This window comes from Rhopilema esculentum, chromosome 7, assembly GCF_057945365.1.
Source record: "Rhopilema esculentum isolate cy_ngs chromosome 7, ASM5794536v1, whole genome shotgun sequence".
NCBI classification, from domain to species: domain Eukaryota; kingdom Metazoa; phylum Cnidaria; class Scyphozoa; order Rhizostomeae; family Rhizostomatidae; genus Rhopilema; species Rhopilema esculentum.
The window spans coordinates 2,646,621-2,663,461 of NC_142821.1; the positions used below are offsets into that span (position 1 = coordinate 2,646,621).

The window sequence follows — 16,841 nt, forward strand, 5'->3', positions numbered from 1 at the left end:
GACCTTATGAAAAGCCATGTGACCATTTGAAACACGTGCATTCATTGGTTCATCCTCGCGTTGTTTGTTGGTAGCAGTAATGGATGCTAGCACAGAAAAAGCTGCGAAGAAAAAAGTCTTGCATTAACAGATGACCAATTGTAGCTTATCGTCAACATGTCCATTTTAGAAGAATACGATAACGTAGAAGAAGAAAAAGTGAAGGTATTCATAAGCACATGACGATGATTTTCTCCAGAAATCGAGTGCTTGACTTCTTGGCCTAGGCCCTTTTGACAATTTTCAAAATTGCACCAAAAACTTATTTTTCTTTGATTTTTCTGTATAGTATATATGCCAATCTCATATTCAATACAGGAAAGAGTTTTTGGGAGCCTAAAGTGGTGGTTTTGTATGCTATGGCCAAATTCTCCGGAAAAAAATGTTCAGCCAAGTTTTTCGGTGTATAAACACTTACCAATCCGGCATTGCTGACCAGTTTATTTTCTAATAATATCACTTTTCTATGATGAAGACTAACCTACTAACCGCCAATACGCCATGCCCATTATGGGGACTGTACTGTAACATTTAGATTAGATTAGATTAGATTCGATTAGACCATCCCACTCCGTAAGATTGTGAGTTTTGGGGTGTTGACTAAATTAACAGGTTTTTCAAAGATCGCAAAATTATTTTTAAAATTTGTTTGCAAAAGAGATTGAAAAAGTATTTAATTTTGAATTGAGTAATCCTCTTGAGATCAGGGCAGCCAAGGAGTTTCCAAGCCCTAGCGCAAAACTGTAAGATGTACTCATACGAGCAAAGTTAAGCTTAAAATACTTTTCAGAATAAATTAAACATAGGACCAATTAATATCTTACTACAGCGTTTTGTAGCAGGATCGACGAAGATGAGAGAAATATATAAAGATCGTAATCTTCAGTTCTGTACAAATGCTAGGAAAGAAAAAAGTAATAAATGAGTAAGACTGCAACGCGACAAGAATGATCAACAACAAACACACATAATTCAATTATGGCTAATATTTGGCCGTTGCACACAAGGCTTCATCAGAGCCATGCAAGAAAGAAAGAAAAGCCCCGTAAAAGTGTTTGAAAATACTGGTGGTGACCAAAAACAAGGGAAACTCCTTCAAACCTTTAAGCCATGGGGCAGAGAAGACCATGGAAGTGGGAACATTGCCGTGATAAAGTTTTTATTTCAAAAACAAAGTCGCCTTGAATTGTTTGAGTTATAGTTCATATGAATTGGTTGACAAAGCTGAAATTCTCAGATCCCCATAAGAACAAGACAGCAGTCGATATGGCTGTTTAAGAGGTTGTTCAAGTCCAAGGTCCTATGATTTTAAAAAGCTGTAGCTAAGCTATGATTGTTTTTAACCTATTATTTAAATGTGCCTAAGTCAAGCATTTATAAACAATGGAAAGTCTTTGAAGATGATCTATATTTATTTTAGTGATAGTCACAAAACGTCCATATAGTTTATGGTTAAACTGAAAACAAAATCTTTATATACAATACAGAACATTTATTTTGGCATTGCTGCCTAATTCATGGACAAGTTAGGTGTAATTTATGGACATTTTAGGGTAGATTCATAGATGGAAAAGTGTCCGAACTTTATTGACGAAAACTGCCTTCCTCCCTGTTAGTGAACTAACTTTTCCTTGTAGCACAGCTTTCTGCGAATTTTATGCTTTATACATTTTTTAAAAATACTGGCGAAAACTCAAGTCTCTTATTATCAATAATGAAATCTTAAAGTCATCCCATGAAGAAATTGTAAATAGAGTAGCCCAAACTTGCTTAATCGTGTCTGTATCTGTTGTCATGTTTACTATCAAGATAAAATAAAAGAATTGATTGTCTTATTTTATCTTGATTATTTATGCTATATTACCCAACTGGCCTGCTTGCACACAAAGCAAAAAATGGTTTTCTGGAAAGAATAGGCCTCCTTATGGTTATTTTTTCCAAGCCTCTTTCTACAAGCCACAAGGCTCCTTGTGCTGTACCTTGCTATTTGCTCCAAAGCAAGGGCCTTGTATAAACTCCTGCCTTGACTTTTTCATTTATTATATTGTTTTTGTCTTTTAGATTCCTTCATGCTTGAGCATGTTTAATGAATGGAGAATATGCAGTTGTAAGTAAGAATTATATTTTGCTAAGTTTTACAACATCTTATACACGCATAGGGCTAGTAGACATACTACAAAAAACTATAATTGTTTTACTTCTACAGTGAGGTGTGAATTATAAGTTTTTTGAGTGGCAGAAATGCTTCACTGAAATGGAGATCAGTTTACATAAATTTTCAAATAACAACTTTCTTGTCTGTTTGTCATCTTTAAGTCCACCTATCTCTTTTAATGACAGCAAATCAAACTGTCTGCTGTTCTGACTTGGCAATACACTAGTCTTATAATTCCTGGTATGTTGCTAGATGTTACTACATGATATTTATTTGCTTTTTATTGTTAGAATATTCACTTTTTATGGCTTTATGTTTTTAACTTCTTGCACAATGCAAAGTTTAATCAAATTATATTTATGTTTTTGAAAATCCCAATGAATTGATGAGAATATCCTTGTATCAAAACTTTAGTTTTATTTAACTCTTTCTCACTTTTCAGCCTCTCAGAGACAGTTTCAGCACTACTACATTTATGGAAAATTTGATCGGTGCTCTAATGAACAAAGCAATTGGACCAATTGCCTTATATGGAATACACAAAAAAAGAAAGAAGCAAGGGTAATTTTTTTGTATTTGCCACACTCTGTATTTTGTATATATGTGTAATATACTGTATTTTGCTAAACACAATGTTAATAATGTGTAGGTACCTTAAGCCGAAAAACCCACTCTGGAAAATGATCCGCCGATCGTATCAGATTTTGTGTTGCGCACCTACTTTGGATGCAAAAATGGTCATATGACTGATCCACAACTAATCGAAATATATAAAAAAATATCAAATCATTTCAACTTTTTTTAACCATTCTGGTACAATAGTTTTCTTTTGAAAAAAAATTAATTATAACTTTTTAAACAATAGAGCACTTGTGTCATGATGCAATGATCCTGTGGAAATAAATGTCAATGTGCATTCCAATCTGAACAGAACTGATCAGAACAACACAATCTGATCTGAACCACTGATCATTTTCCAGAGTGGGTTTTTGGCTTTATGCTTTCCTGTGCCACACTGGAAAACATTGTTTTGATAATCAAAAAAGCACAAGGGTCAGATCTTATTGAAAATGTGCTTTTAAATAGAATTAATGCATATGGTTTTAGGCCCTTTGTAAATGGAAAAGGTAAATTTGGAAGACAGACGAAAACTTTTTCAGGAAAAAGTACTGAACAAGCTTTGAGCAAATTCTCAATGAGACTTAACCTGATCACCAAAGTTCTTGTTTTTATCAAAATTTTGTGAATCATCACTTGTCGACTGTTTTATTGAATGCCATGCATTTTAATCTTTCCAGGACTCTATACTTGAAAATGTTAAACAAAAAGAAGAAGAACAAAATAAAAAACATTCTGCACCGGTGTGGAAGTTCAGGAGGGACCCTGCGCAAGGTTGGAATAGTCCTTAACTAATCCAGTGCTTGTTGCTGTGGTCTTGTAATAATTTCCCAGTGCATAGTGCATAGTATTGAGTGTTTGTTATTTTCTATAAATAATCTATTGTGTTTTTACTTTCTTTGTATGAAAAGCTGTCATTATTTTTGTTGTCGCCCGTCCTCTGCTTTACCTTACTTACTTTAAAAGATTCAACTGATTTGCACTATTTCAAATATTCTATAGTGATCTATCAGTTTATGCTGTGAAGAATCAAAATTTCTAAAAAAACTTTTGAAAATATCACATTCTAATCTCTCTATATTCTCTATACTATGAAGGGTCTGTACCGTAAATCCTCAAGTTGCCCTCCCCCTTGAATAAGGCTCCAAATAATGTTGGCCTCTTGAATGAGCCACTACCCTAACCTGCCAGTTTCTGCGCTTAAATTAGCCCCCTTGCAGGCTGAATGGAAATGCAACAGAAAGACACCCCATTTTAGTTTATAACTGATAACATATTTAGCAGTGAATGAAAGGAACTAAAAAACAAGACATTGATGAAGAGACCGCTGAAGACAATGAAAATATCAATAATATTCTGGACTGAAATATTTTTGCGCTTTGATTTATACTGGGTTCAAATATCTAAGAAAGAGCTATTTAGTAAAATTTCAAATGTAGTGGACTTGAAAATCGAGAAATGCTATGAAACGAGCTTTTTTATAGCAGTAACCTCCACTAATAATGGAGGTTACTGTAACAGCTCCCATTGAATCAGCCCCCATCTAAAACGTACCTAGATTAATAATACCAGTAGATGATTTTCAGTACAAGGAGCAAAAAACTAAGGGTTTATTAAGTTTTGGCACAGTATTTTTGACATGAAAAAAATTTCCATGTGATCACATCATGCAAAGATTAAGACAAATTATTGCGAACCAGGATGTGAAACCTTCATATTGTCACTTTGAAATGGTGCCTTCGCGCAAACTCTTTAACTTCCCTAAATCAATGTTTTTTATAGAATGATAACGCAATAAGTGAAAGGTTTCATATTTCTTTCCTCTCTATGTTGTTCTACCCTTCACTCTTGTAATATAATAAATCAAATGTGTCCTTTTTAATGCCCCGCCTCAAAATCTCTGGATCGGTGCAAAAGGGGCGTTTTCACTAAGCTGAAATAAAAAGGCGCATTGATAGTGAGTTACCCATTTGCTACCCAAACAATATTTTCACCGGCCAACATGTTTTCGTGATTCTAGGATGTTGAGGGGTTAATTTTCTTTCATAGTTATATCGTTATATAAAAAAATAAAACTTTGTTGGGTTGTAATTACTCTGCATAGTCTAAATAGTATGGCTATAAAGAAATAACCATATTCAGCGAAATCTCGAATATGTTTTGAAATTTGTGTTTCAATTCATCCAATACACTTTTGTGAGAACCAGATAGCTTCTGCCAAGGCTTGATCTTCCCAATTTTTGATGATTTGAGGCTCAATGGTTCTGAATATTGTCCTTATCTAAAAATTGATTTTTCTTCAACTACATACTATGAATTTTTCCGGAGACAACGACAAACAGTTTTACATGGCATTTTCATTAGCGCTGTTTTGTACACAGAGATCAGATCAGATGAAATAAAATATAATGTTTTTACGTTGTTCCTTATTTTTCAGGAAATCAAGCAACAGTATTTTTTTAAAGTGCATTCCTAAAAAGACGAGTGTAATTTTATTCTGTTGTGAAATGATCTACATATAGTTCAATTTCCCAACTGACTTAAGGTTAAGAATAGAGAAATGACACTCATCAAATGGCATTGAAAATGTCTTTGAAATTGAAAATCTCTCGATGTTATTGCTGTGAATTTTCACACATTTTGAACAAAGAAATTTATGTATGTCTTTGAAAACCTGAGGGTGCATGTCTGCTCTGCGATTCTTTCAGCCCCTGCGGGGGATATTCCTGGCATAATTTTTCAGGGACGCATGCGCTATTGATAAACACAACAGTGAAGTCAGCACAGCTTTGCAAATATGTAGGAAAACGGCATCTGCAACCTGTCTAAGGAGGAAATTCAACAGAATGAATCGTCAAATGAATTAGCTTGATGCCAAAAGTTATCAAAATGGCTATGGATCTCTCATTTATGGCGAGAGGTATTGTGCTCATGCTGCTGGCTGGCTGTGTTTTGGTTACGATGTCAGACGATAGAAGCTCTTCGTCATCAATAGACAAGCAACATTATATTCACTACGATGAAATGAGACGCATTTTACAGGGATGTGCAGAAAAATATAAATCAATCGCAAGAGTTAAAAGTATTGGGAAGTCTGTAGAGGGTAGAGATTTGTGGGCAATTCAAATAAGTGATAAACCAGATGAGGTCGAACAAGGAGAGCCAATGTTCAAGTATGTTGGTAACATGCACGGAAATGAAGCAATAAGTAGACAAATTTTAATATATTTAGTTGGGTACTTGTGTGATAATTATGGTAAAGATAGTAGAGTTACAAAGCTTGTAAATACCACAAACATTTTCATACTGCCGTCTATGAACCCGGATGGATTTGAGCACGCTGATGAAGGGGACTGTAACGGTGTCAAGGGAAGGTCTAACGCCAAAGGACTTGATTTGAACAGAAACTTCCCAGATCAGTTCACAAACTGGCATGATTTCAAGCTTAAGGAAGCACAGCCAGAAACTCAGGCTTTGATGAAGTGGATCTACAAGTACCCATTTGTTTTGTCTGCTAATCTACATGGTGGTTCTGTTGTTGCCAGCTATCCATTTGATGATGGACCATCTCATATAACAAGCGGCATGTACAGCAAATCTCCTGATGATAAAATATTTAGACAGCTGGCACAGGTTTATGCGAAAAATCATCCTATAATGAAAACAGGAAATCCGAACTGTGGGGACGGAGAGACCTTCAAAGAGGGGATCACAAATGGTGCCCTTTGGTATGATGTACCTGGTGGAATGCAGGACTTCAATTACCTTATTGGTAATTGCTTTGAAATTACAGTTGAGCTTTCATGTTGTAAATATCCTTTAGCACGACATTTAGAAAAGGAATGGAACAACAATTTAGAATCATTGCTTTCATTTATGGAACAAGTTCATAAAGGTATAAAAGGCCATATTACAAATTCAGCTGGGGAGCCAATCCAAAAAGCTAAAATTGTGGTTGAAGGGATCAATCATAATGTAACATCTATCAAAAATGGAGATTATTGGAGATTGCTTACACCAGGAACATATAACATAATGGTTGTGGCTGAGGGTTATGAAATTGCAAGGAAATCAAATATTGTCATTCCTAATGGTGATGCAAAAATTCTAAACTTTGTCTTAAAGAGAGAAAACCAGGACCTTTTGTCAACTACTCTTCCTACTCAAGTAAATTCTGTACGTCATGTGACCCATGGATTTGTGACTCGCAGACAAGAAAGTACTTCAGATAATGAAGATCAGCATTTCAATGTATCTACACCATCTGTGCAGGTTTTCAAGAAAGCTCAGATCCAATCGTCTATGAATTTGCTACCGTTGGAAACATCGCAAGTCAAAGAAATGTTCAAAATGACAAAAGAACCTGTAGATATAAAGCACCACAATTACCAAAGCATGGTTAAATATTTGAATCAGATTGTTGCCAAGTATCCTAAAATAACAAGGCTTTATAGTATTGGAAAGTCAGTAAAAGGTAGGGACCTTTGGGTAATGGAAATTTCTGATAACCCAGGGATTCATGAGGTAGGTGAACCAGAATTCAGGTATATTGCAAACATGCATGGGAATGAAGTTGTTGGTAGAGAATGTTTGTTATATCTCATGGATTTTCTTTGTAAGAACTATGGTTCAATGGTGGCTGTAACAAGCATTATTGATAATACCAGGATTCATTTAATGCCTTCCATGAATCCAGATGGCTATGAAGTTTCTGTTGAAGGAACACAACAGGCTGGACCTGGAAGGCCAAATGCAAATGGGGTTGACTTAAACAGAGATTTTCCTGACCAGTTTGACAAGAAGGCTGATAAGCATGTTTTTCAAACAGAGACTAAGGCTGTTATTGAGTGGATTAAAAATGGTTCATTTGTTCTGAGTGCCAACTTACATGGAGGTGCCCTTGTTGTGAATTATCCATTTGATGACACTCTGACAGGACAAGAAGCCTTAAACCCAACACCTGATCATGATCTTTTTAAGCACCTTGCCATTGTGTATTCTGAAGCCCATCCGATAATGTCAGTTGGCAAAGCATGTCCAGATAATGAGATTCAGCAGCCATTTAGGAATGGTATTACAAATGGAGCCCAATGGTATAATGTTAAAGGGGGAATGCAGGATTATAATTATCTTCATTCAAATGACTTTGAGGTAACCGTTGAGATGGGTTGTTATAAGTTTCCACCTGCTTCTGCAATGTTGGCTTATTGGAATAGCAACAAAGTTCCTTTGGTGCGTTTCATCATGGAATGTCACAAAGGAGTCAAAGGAATGGTTGTAGACAGCCAAGGGAACGGTATTCCTGATGCTCTAATTTATGTCAGCGGGATACAGCACAATATGAAATCATTAAAAGCTGGTGATTATTACAGGTTGCTTTTGCCAGGAACTTATAATATAACTATCCGTGCCAAAGGTTTTTTCCCAACAACAAAAGAAGTTATTGTAAAAGATGGTCTGGCTACAGTGCAAGACTTCCAGCTGAATGAAATCTCCAAGACCCAATCTACTACGCAAGAAAGCATCATGAAGACAAAACCAAAGACAAGTTTAGCTAATGAAGCTAGTACAAAACCACTAGTTGCTAAATCGTATGCACCTTTGATTGAAACAACCAAAAGCACAGGTATGTGATGCTCAATTTTTTTCATAAAGAATTCCACTTTGCATTTTACATTATGTTATGATGTATGGCAGACATTTGATGCAGTGAATTTTTTTGATGAATTTTTTTTTTGGTCAAGCTCTTATCTGAAAGTTCTAGGGCCCAGATTACAGATTAAATTCCAAAAATTCATTTTGTGGTCCTAAACCAGTTTGCCAGTTTGTTCAATATGTTTCACGTTCATTCAAAATTCATAATCAGATTCTTATCACATGCGACCACAATACAGGGTGCTGTTAATTCTACAATCCAAATAACGTAGCCCCAAGACTAAGACAGCTCATTTTCTGAATGCGGAAAAATATTTCTTATTGTCTGCGGCTTTGTAATCAATAAGTAAGTATGTCATCACATATCAAGTGACAGTGCAATGAATGGCGGGCTTTGTAAGTATTTCCTTCAAGTGAATATGAATCATAAAGAAAGATAAAGGATTTTCTTTTCAATGAGATCATTTGAGCCCTTTTGAAACAATTTCTAAGCTGCTGTTGAGCCATCTTTGAACTGACAGACCAGTCAGATTTAGGGAGACAACAAAATTGCTAATGATGAAAGAAAAGTGTCACTTGAATATGGTGGTTTCTTATTAATAGCAGTCAGTGATTTCGTCAAATTAAGGATCAACATCAATCTCTTTCAAATGCAATTTGGTTATAATATTTTATAATAAAGATTAATAAAGAAGTTTTATAATAAAGATTGTCTTGAGATTGTTATTTGCAATATGTCTAACATCTTAAGGAAACAACTTTGCAGACAAGTCTTTTAGTCTCCATAATAGAATAAAAGACTTTATTGAAACACAACAAGCCTTGGAAATTTCTTTTGGTGTTTACCCAAGAGTTGTTTTGGGACAAATAAAACATAGGGTCATTGGTTACCCGGGTCTGCTGATTTAGCATAGAATGACCCGGCTGTCTTTTCAACCTTATTTCAATCAAATATGTATGGGTATCACCTGACTGGGTGGGGTTCTTAACTTTGGTGACATGTTGGTAGTTCACAATACAAAAGAGTCTACCAGCTGATTTTATTGTGAATAATTGGATCTTGTTATATCTGTACAACATGACAGCAATGTTTAGATCTGAAAGGTAGCAAGGTGGTCCAAAGACCAGTCTCCTTTTGTAAGACATAAAGTACTATCTTTGCATAAACTTGACCTAGTTACTTATGTTTTGAAATTTTATGGCAAGGGCAGACAGCATGTTTTCTCAATTCATTTAGATTACAGATTCATAGTTTTTAATTTCAACTAATAGTAAACCAAGATTCTATCTCAATTTTAGCAACTTCAACAAATACTTGGAGGTATCATAGTTATGACCAACTTGTAAAGTACTTGCAAGATCATGAGCAACATTTTCCAGATCTTGTCACAGTCTCTCAGATTGGCACTAGCAAAGGTGGTAAGGCTATATACTCAGTTGTTGTAACAAACAATGTTGGCAAAGGCAGTGTTTCTAAACCAAATATAGGTTTTCTTGGAACACTTCATGGCTATGATGTTATTGGACAAGAAATATCATTAATGTTTCTGCATCAGTTAACAAAGAAATTCAAAGAGGGCAATTCAAGAGTCAGCCAGCTGCTTAATCATGTGAGGATTCACATAATCCCTAATTCAAATGTTGATGGTTTATCTAGAGCTCAGAAGGGTGACTGCAATGGAACATTGTACAGCGGGGAAGATTTTTACAACAGCTTTGACAGGAAAAAGAATGAATTGGAGGAACTGGAAGTAAGAATAAATTTTTGCATTTAAACATCAGTTGGCCAGATAGTGTTGCATTTTTTGTTAACTTGAGAAGGTACTGAAAAATATATAGAAGACTGCTAATTTTTGGAGCCTGTTAATGATGAAACTTTGCTGAAATCTTGTAATTTTAACATCAAAGATTAATTTTAATTTAAAACATCAAAGAAACGAATATGTTTCCTCCCAGTAAAAGTAATTTATCATCAAACTTAAGGCATATTCAATTGACTTTGAACAACATTTCCAGATTGTTATGGATTTTAAAGGGGCTAGCTGGCCATTGATGCCATTTTCATTAAATAAGGCCAACAGCCTCATTGAATATTATCATTCAAATATAACAGGTATGTATTGCATACCTTTTTTATTTCACTATTTTCTCCTTTTTCTATTAGTTATATTAGTTTTGTTAAATTAGTTATCCTTTTCTATTTTAGATAAGTGAAAACATCCAACCAGTAGAAGTGCAAGCTATAAAGAGATGGATGACCAAAAACAATTTTTTGTTTTCTGCTATCTTAGAAGCTGGGGATCTTGTTGTGAGGTAAATATTTGGCAATATTATAAGCCTTTTCAAAAGCATTTCTTCTTAGAACTCAAAAGATCAAGCTTATACATTATGAAATATAGTATATGGTGTTTCAGTTTTATTTGCAGACATTCTAAACCAAGAACATTGAAAATTGGGAAATTTTTAATATATTCCTGTGAAGTAATCAAATTTGGTACAATGCAATACCTGACTAGATTTTTTAACAAATTCCACAAAATTGTTTTTCTTGCAAAAATTAATCCCCTTAAGACCTTGGGTAGGTGATAATCTCCAAAAGTGAAGTGAAACTTTATCTCTTACCTCTGAATTCAAGATTGTTTTCTTTATTTTACCTTGCTATATGAATACAGCATTTTGTTGAAATTATCTTTGTAATGCATATCAGGTTTCTATAAAAGTGTGAAAACATTGGCAATCAAAAAGATTGAGATGACAGAAACATTCCAATGCACCATGTATATACTCAAGTTGAATTGAATGTTCTTTGTTTTAACACATACACGCAGACTACGTTTTTGCAATGCAATTCATCAGAATAATTTATGTTGTAATAAGGGGTCAATCATACTTTTGTTGCTAATTAAATTGTTGCTCTTTTATTTTGTGACATAATTTACCAAAAAAATCAATGGAGCGTCTCAATAAAACAAATGAACTTATGAATGATGAAAATATGGAAATTTAAATGTAAAATTTAAGTGAAAATGGGGAAAATGTAAAAAATGTAAATTGTGAGTGGATGTAAGAAATTGTCTTCTGATTGACTAAACAATGTCCATCTTTGATCACGGAAAAAAGTCTGCTTGTCCACTTCCCTAACAAGAAGAAAAATGAATTTGGTAAAATACAGTGACAAACTTCACATACACTTGTGTATATTTTCTTCTTTTGTGCAACATGTTTTTTTTAAATTAATGAAATGATGATATTTATTTATACTGGATGATCTTTTCAGTAAAGATGTTACTGCTATCAGCAAGGATCATGTTAGAATTAGAGTTTTAAAGTAAAAAGATCAGACTTAAAAGAGATTTTCAACCTTTGTCGGAGCCCATTATATTGATAAGTCGGTCTGATATAAATTTTAACAAGATAGATTGCCCATCTGCTGCAAAATCTAATTTTTATAAACCTTTTTTGCAGATATCCTCTGGATGAGGCAGTCAAGTCAGATTCAAGAATTAAAGATGAAGTAACTGCTGATGATGACATTTTCAAGTATTTGGCACATGTGTATGCCAGTACCAATCCAACTATTAAGAATGGCAATGGCTGTTTACCATTCAATGCTGTGAAATACCAAGGGGGTATTGTCAAGGGTTTGCAGTGGAAGCAACAACAAAATACCCTACTAACATATGCATACACTGTTCTAAACTCACTTCAGTTGTCTCTGCATATTTCATGTTGCCACTTTCCAGAAGAGTCTGAGCTGACAGCAATTTGGCAAGCAAACAAGGAGTCTTTGGTATCTTTAGCTGAACAGGGGATGTCTTACATTCATGGCTACATCAGAAGCCACAAAAACAAGCCCTTGAAATTGGCTTCAATAACCTTTGAAAACAGCAATATGTATGCTAATGTTAGCAATAACGGTGAATTTTATAAGTACTTGCCTCCTGGAACTTACAGTATCACTGCACATAATCCCCATTTTGAAAGCCGTTCAAAAACTATTTCACTGCAAAAGGAGAAGCCAATCAATTTGCCGTTCTATTTGCTTACCAACCCACACTATCACATCCACTCCTTTGATGAAATGGAACAAACGTTGAAAAGACTCAATGCAGAGTATCCATCAATCACTAGACTGTACTCGATAGGGGAGTCGGTGCATGGCAGAGATTTGTGGGTATTAGAGATTAGCGATAACCCAGGGGTGCATGAAGCTGGAGAGCCTGAATTGCATTATGTTGCAGGTATACTCACATTTACCCATTTTTGTAATTCATGTTTTTTTCCATCACAGCCAGAGGTGGATACTTGGTCAAATATTGGGGGGCAAGACTATTTTTTTAATAAGATGACATCACATTTCCCATTCTTTTAGAACACAAGACCATTGTCCTCTAAAGTATTGGGGGCTGTGGCCCCCCTCGCCCCCCCCCCAAGTGTCCGCTACTGATCAGCATAGGCTCATAATTTTTTCATTACTCACAAATCATCCATTGTTGATAAAGTGTGCAAGGCTATTTATTTTTATTGTGGTTGTTTTGCATTGATATCAACTCATTTTGAACAATATTGGTTCTGATGCATCATATGATTTTCGTGCCAGACGATTTTCTGTTTATATGGCAACAAAGCATTCTTGTGCATATCACAAATAACAGATAAATCCTCTTGTGAAAACAAGATTTTACTCTAAAACATCACCAAACCTGAATAGTTGTTATGAGTGAATTGAGTTAGGAAATGCTATAGAAGATGAGTCCAGTATTTTGTGATTAAAATAACTTTTTCATCAATTAAAATATAAAGGCTGATCACTGATTGTTATATCAAATACCTATCAAAGATCAACTGCTGATTGTAGATTCCCAAATCTACTATATTTGAATCATTCTTTCAATAGAATCAGGTATAATGCATATAATGCTTTATTTCTGAAAATAATTTTACAATTCCTCTGCAATTTAGCTATCTTACATTTTTTAACTTTAGAAGAGCTATTTTCACATCTTTAACTATTTTTCTTCATTATTTTTCAGGTTTGCATGGAAATGAAATAGTTGGTCGTGAACTTTTGATGTTATTAAGCGAACACTTATGCAAGAGCTATGGACATGACAAATCTATAGATAGCCTTGTTAATAACACGCGAATTCACATTTTGCCAATGCTGAATCCAGATGGAGCTGCTGAAGCTGTTGAAGGCGACTGTAGCTCAGAGAGGGGAAAATTAAATGCAAATGGAGTTGACCTTAACAGTGATTTTGGTATGGTTATTGTGATTTTGTCATGTCTATTTTTATTTTTATTGATTTGTACTCAGTCCATCTTATGTTAATGTTGACTTTCTGTTTACGTTGACTACCAGACTTCTTGAATTATTATCCTGCTAAACTAAGTGCTAAGATGATGCTAACGTTACCTGTGATATATTTGACCTGTGGTCTGTTTGCTTTTAGCTCTCTGTGCAAAAAATTTACAAAGTGAATTTCTTGGGCCAATAGAAAAATAGGTGTAGAATGGACTAACAAGTATTTCCTGAAAATAGCTTCTCCCTGAATCTGAAACCTTGTTCTATATTGTTGAGGTAAATTGTTGAGTCATTAATTTATGGGAAAACCACCCTCCACAAACCCCTAGAATTTGCACCATTAACACCCTTCACTCAATGGTCCTATAAGTTTGACTAATTAGCGTTTAGTAGTCTCTGGAGTGTTGCCAGGGGACAGAAATCACCATAAGATGAAAACAACTTATCTAATAGCAAGCAAATTTGTTTTGCATCTAGAAGAGTTCTCAATCAAATATCTGATACTGTAAATCCACAAATTGCTTCCCTTCCTTGTTTAAGGTCCCCTGTCCCTTGTGTAATTACCATACAGAAAGACTTGTGGTACATTTTTGTATTGACTCTGTTTTGTCTGCATTTAGGTTCCAGCAAGGCATCTAAAATGCAGCCAGAATCAAAAGCTGTAAGAGACTGGATGAACTCTATACCTTTCACTTTGTCAGCCATTTTGCAAGGTGGTTCCCTTGTTGTCAGCTACCCTTATGACTCAAGTCCATCAGGTCTCCCTGAAGTGAATCCTACCCAAGATGATGATATATTCAAGTTCATCTCAAGTCAGTATTCAAGTCTACATCCAACCATGCATCATGGGAGGCCGTTTTGCCCTGGTCCCAATGTTAATGATCACTTTCCGAATGGAATTGTGAATGGTGCAAAGCTAGATACTAAGAAAGGAACAATGCAGGACTTTAGTTATGACAATATGGGCACATTTGGAGTGACAATTAAGACAGGATGTTGCAAGTACCCTTCTTTTGGTGAGCTGCAGCATCACTGGAAAGCACACAAAGTACCTTTGATAAATTTCATAAGCCAGGTTTGTGTGTGAAAGCTTCAATCTATTTGATTAACTACTTGATATGCTGATGCTTTGGTTAATTTATTTGTGATTTTTTATTCAAGATATCTTCTTTCTGAGGAAATATTTGGCTATATGTATTGATAAAGTCTTACACTGCTTTTTGTCATAGATCCATAGAGGTATAAGAGGATTTGTGTTTGATGCTGAAACTATGCAGGGGATACCAGGTGCTATTATAAAGATAAATGGACATGATCACAATGTCAAATCTGCTGCCAATGGGGACTACTGGAGGCTTTTACTTCCTGGAACCTATAGGGTTTCATCATCAGCAGACAATTATGAGGAGAAAGACTTCCTAGTGCATATCAATAGCGAAAAGAAGGTGAAAACAGTTAATTTTGTGCTGCAGAGAAAAGCAAAGATCATGGGAATCCGACCTTTGATATTTGTCTCTCTATCAGCATCTGCGGTGTTGGTCTTTGCTATGATTGTATACCTTGTTTGGAGATTCTGTTTGTATAGAAAAAGGCGAAAGGGGTTTCTGCGAATGGACAAGAGCAGGATGTATAAAGAGGAGTTCTTTGACGACATGGGTCATAAAACATTTAATTCTAAAAACTTATTGACAGGAGTTTACTCAGATGAATCTGATGCAGAAGAGGAAGTAATATTTTTTGATGAAAACAGAACCTAGAAAAGAAGAGCAAATTTGTATGTTTATACTTTAGATTTTGATTTTTGGTCTAGGATTTTTCATTGAATGAATTTTTGATACTTTTGAGTTGAATTAAATGGTTATGACAAGTAGAGCAGTGTTTATACTATCTTAGATGTGGGAATTTTTGTTTTGAACACTTTCTTTTCCTATACAGTCAAACTGGCATCAGTAAGACTTGCAAATCAAGTATTACATAACTTTGGCAACTTTGGCCCTGTCCCAGTCCAATTGGTGTTAGTCCTGTCACATTTCACACCATAATTCAGATTTTTTAAATTGGTTATTTGTAGTCAGATATTTTATGTGAAACATTTTTTATGTCTGTTTTGAAAAAGTCAGACTGAGCAAGAAAACAAAGATATTGTGTTTTTCATTTCCATGGCTCCCTTGAGAAACACATCCTTGACAATCTTTGTTTCTGTGCAGGCATTAATTAGATTACATATTGAATTGATAACATTTGCAGGTTTTTTACTCTTTTGAGCTTGATATCGTTTTCAAATGTCAAATTTGTTTTTTTTCTCTGTAGGGCTTGATTTCTGTTGTTCATACATGTAGATGGGGTTTACATAAATGTACCAATTTGTCTGGATCATAGAGATCTACTCATGCAACTTTGACTGTCAACCCAGATTCCTAAAAAAGCTGACATATACATACACTTTCTGACATATTCCACACCCATGCATCATGTTAGTTATGAACTGTTGATCTTTTGAGTCGTCAAATATTGATAAATTCGAAGCTAAAGCCTTTTAAGGAGCTTAAACCACTACACAACAAAGTACTTTTTATTTATCTTCCAGTCACCTCCCTACAACTTGCATAATGTAAACACTAAAGTATGTATTTCATTGTAGAGCCAACAGCTTTAGGTTTTGTCTGATGTATTTTTCTAATAGTATGATGCATTGACACAATTAATATAGCTTATTTCCTAGATATTTTCTCGTAATGGCTAAAGGGGTATTTGTTGTTGTTATTCTGTCTATTCTCAAGTAAATAAAAGTTTTACAGTATAAATTCTCTGTAATGAATGATGGGATGCTCATTTAATTTTTGGCCTCAGAGTGGGGGCACTTATTAAGGAGGGATGCTCATTGGAGAGGTGAGCTCATTGAAACAAAAATCGAATTTGTAAATGCCAGCAATAGCTGATTTACAAAAATTAGTATTCCATAGGATCACAACTGTTATAGGTATAATATTTACATTATTTCAATTTCTTCAGAGTCTGAACCCTTCATGATTTGCATAAATACTGGAGCTCTACTCAATATGTTTCAAC

At 34.8% G+C, this 16,841-nt stretch overlaps 2 protein-coding genes across 3 annotated transcripts; both read left to right on the forward strand.

Annotated features, from left to right (window-relative positions):
• The first annotated feature begins 14 nt into the window (after positions 1–14).
• Positions 15–3,714, forward strand: LOC135683081 (uncharacterized). 2 transcript variants are annotated; one of them, XM_065198236.2, is made up of 5 exons: positions 115–204; positions 2,101–2,146; positions 2,380–2,434; positions 2,637–2,755; positions 3,493–3,714. In XM_065198236.2, the coding sequence occupies exons 2-5, from the start codon at positions 2,126–2,128 to the stop codon at positions 3,601–3,603; spliced, it is 306 nt and encodes a 101-aa protein (XP_065054308.2). In that variant the 5' UTR covers positions 115–204; positions 2,101–2,125; the 3' UTR covers positions 3,604–3,714. The 2 variants fall into 2 exon arrangements, with proteins under 2 accessions (XP_065054307.2, XP_065054308.2); XM_065198235.2 differs by lacking the exon at positions 2,380–2,434 and having other exon boundaries at positions 15–204.
• Positions 3,715–5,341: 1,627 nt separating this feature from the next.
• LOC135683061 (carboxypeptidase D) lies at positions 5,342–16,520 on the forward strand. Its single transcript, XM_065198201.2, has 7 exons — positions 5,342–8,438; positions 9,767–10,218; positions 10,674–10,780; positions 11,933–12,708; positions 13,501–13,728; positions 14,393–14,847; positions 15,002–16,520. The coding sequence occupies exons 1-7, from the start codon at positions 5,684–5,686 to the stop codon at positions 15,527–15,529; spliced, it is 5,301 nt and encodes a 1,766-aa protein (XP_065054273.2). The 5' UTR covers positions 5,342–5,683; the 3' UTR covers positions 15,530–16,520.
• Positions 16,521–16,841: the final 321 nt, after the last annotated feature.

Excerpts from the sequence above, each read along its gene's own strand:
- LOC135683081 (XM_065198235.2), top strand. The coding sequence starts at position 157 with ATGTCCATTTTAGAAGAATACGATAACGTAGAAGAAGAAAAAGTGAAG. Across the intron at positions 205-2,100 it reads TAGAAGAAGAAAAAGTGAAG|ATTCCTTCATGCTTGAGCAT; the intron begins GTATTCATAAGC and ends TTTGTCTTTTAG. Across the intron at positions 2,756-3,492 it reads AAAAAAAGAAAGAAGCAAGG|GACTCTATACTTGAAAATGT; the intron begins GTAATTTTTTTG and ends TAATCTTTCCAG.
- LOC135683061 (XM_065198201.2), top strand. The coding sequence starts at position 5,684 with ATGCCAAAAGTTATCAAAATGGCTATGGATCTCTCATTTATGGCGAGA. Across the intron at positions 8,439-9,766 it reads TGAAACAACCAAAAGCACAG|CAACTTCAACAAATACTTGG; the intron begins GTATGTGATGCT and ends TCTCAATTTTAG. Across the intron at positions 14,848-15,001 it reads TGATAAATTTCATAAGCCAG|ATCCATAGAGGTATAAGAGG; the intron begins GTTTGTGTGTGA and ends TTTTTGTCATAG.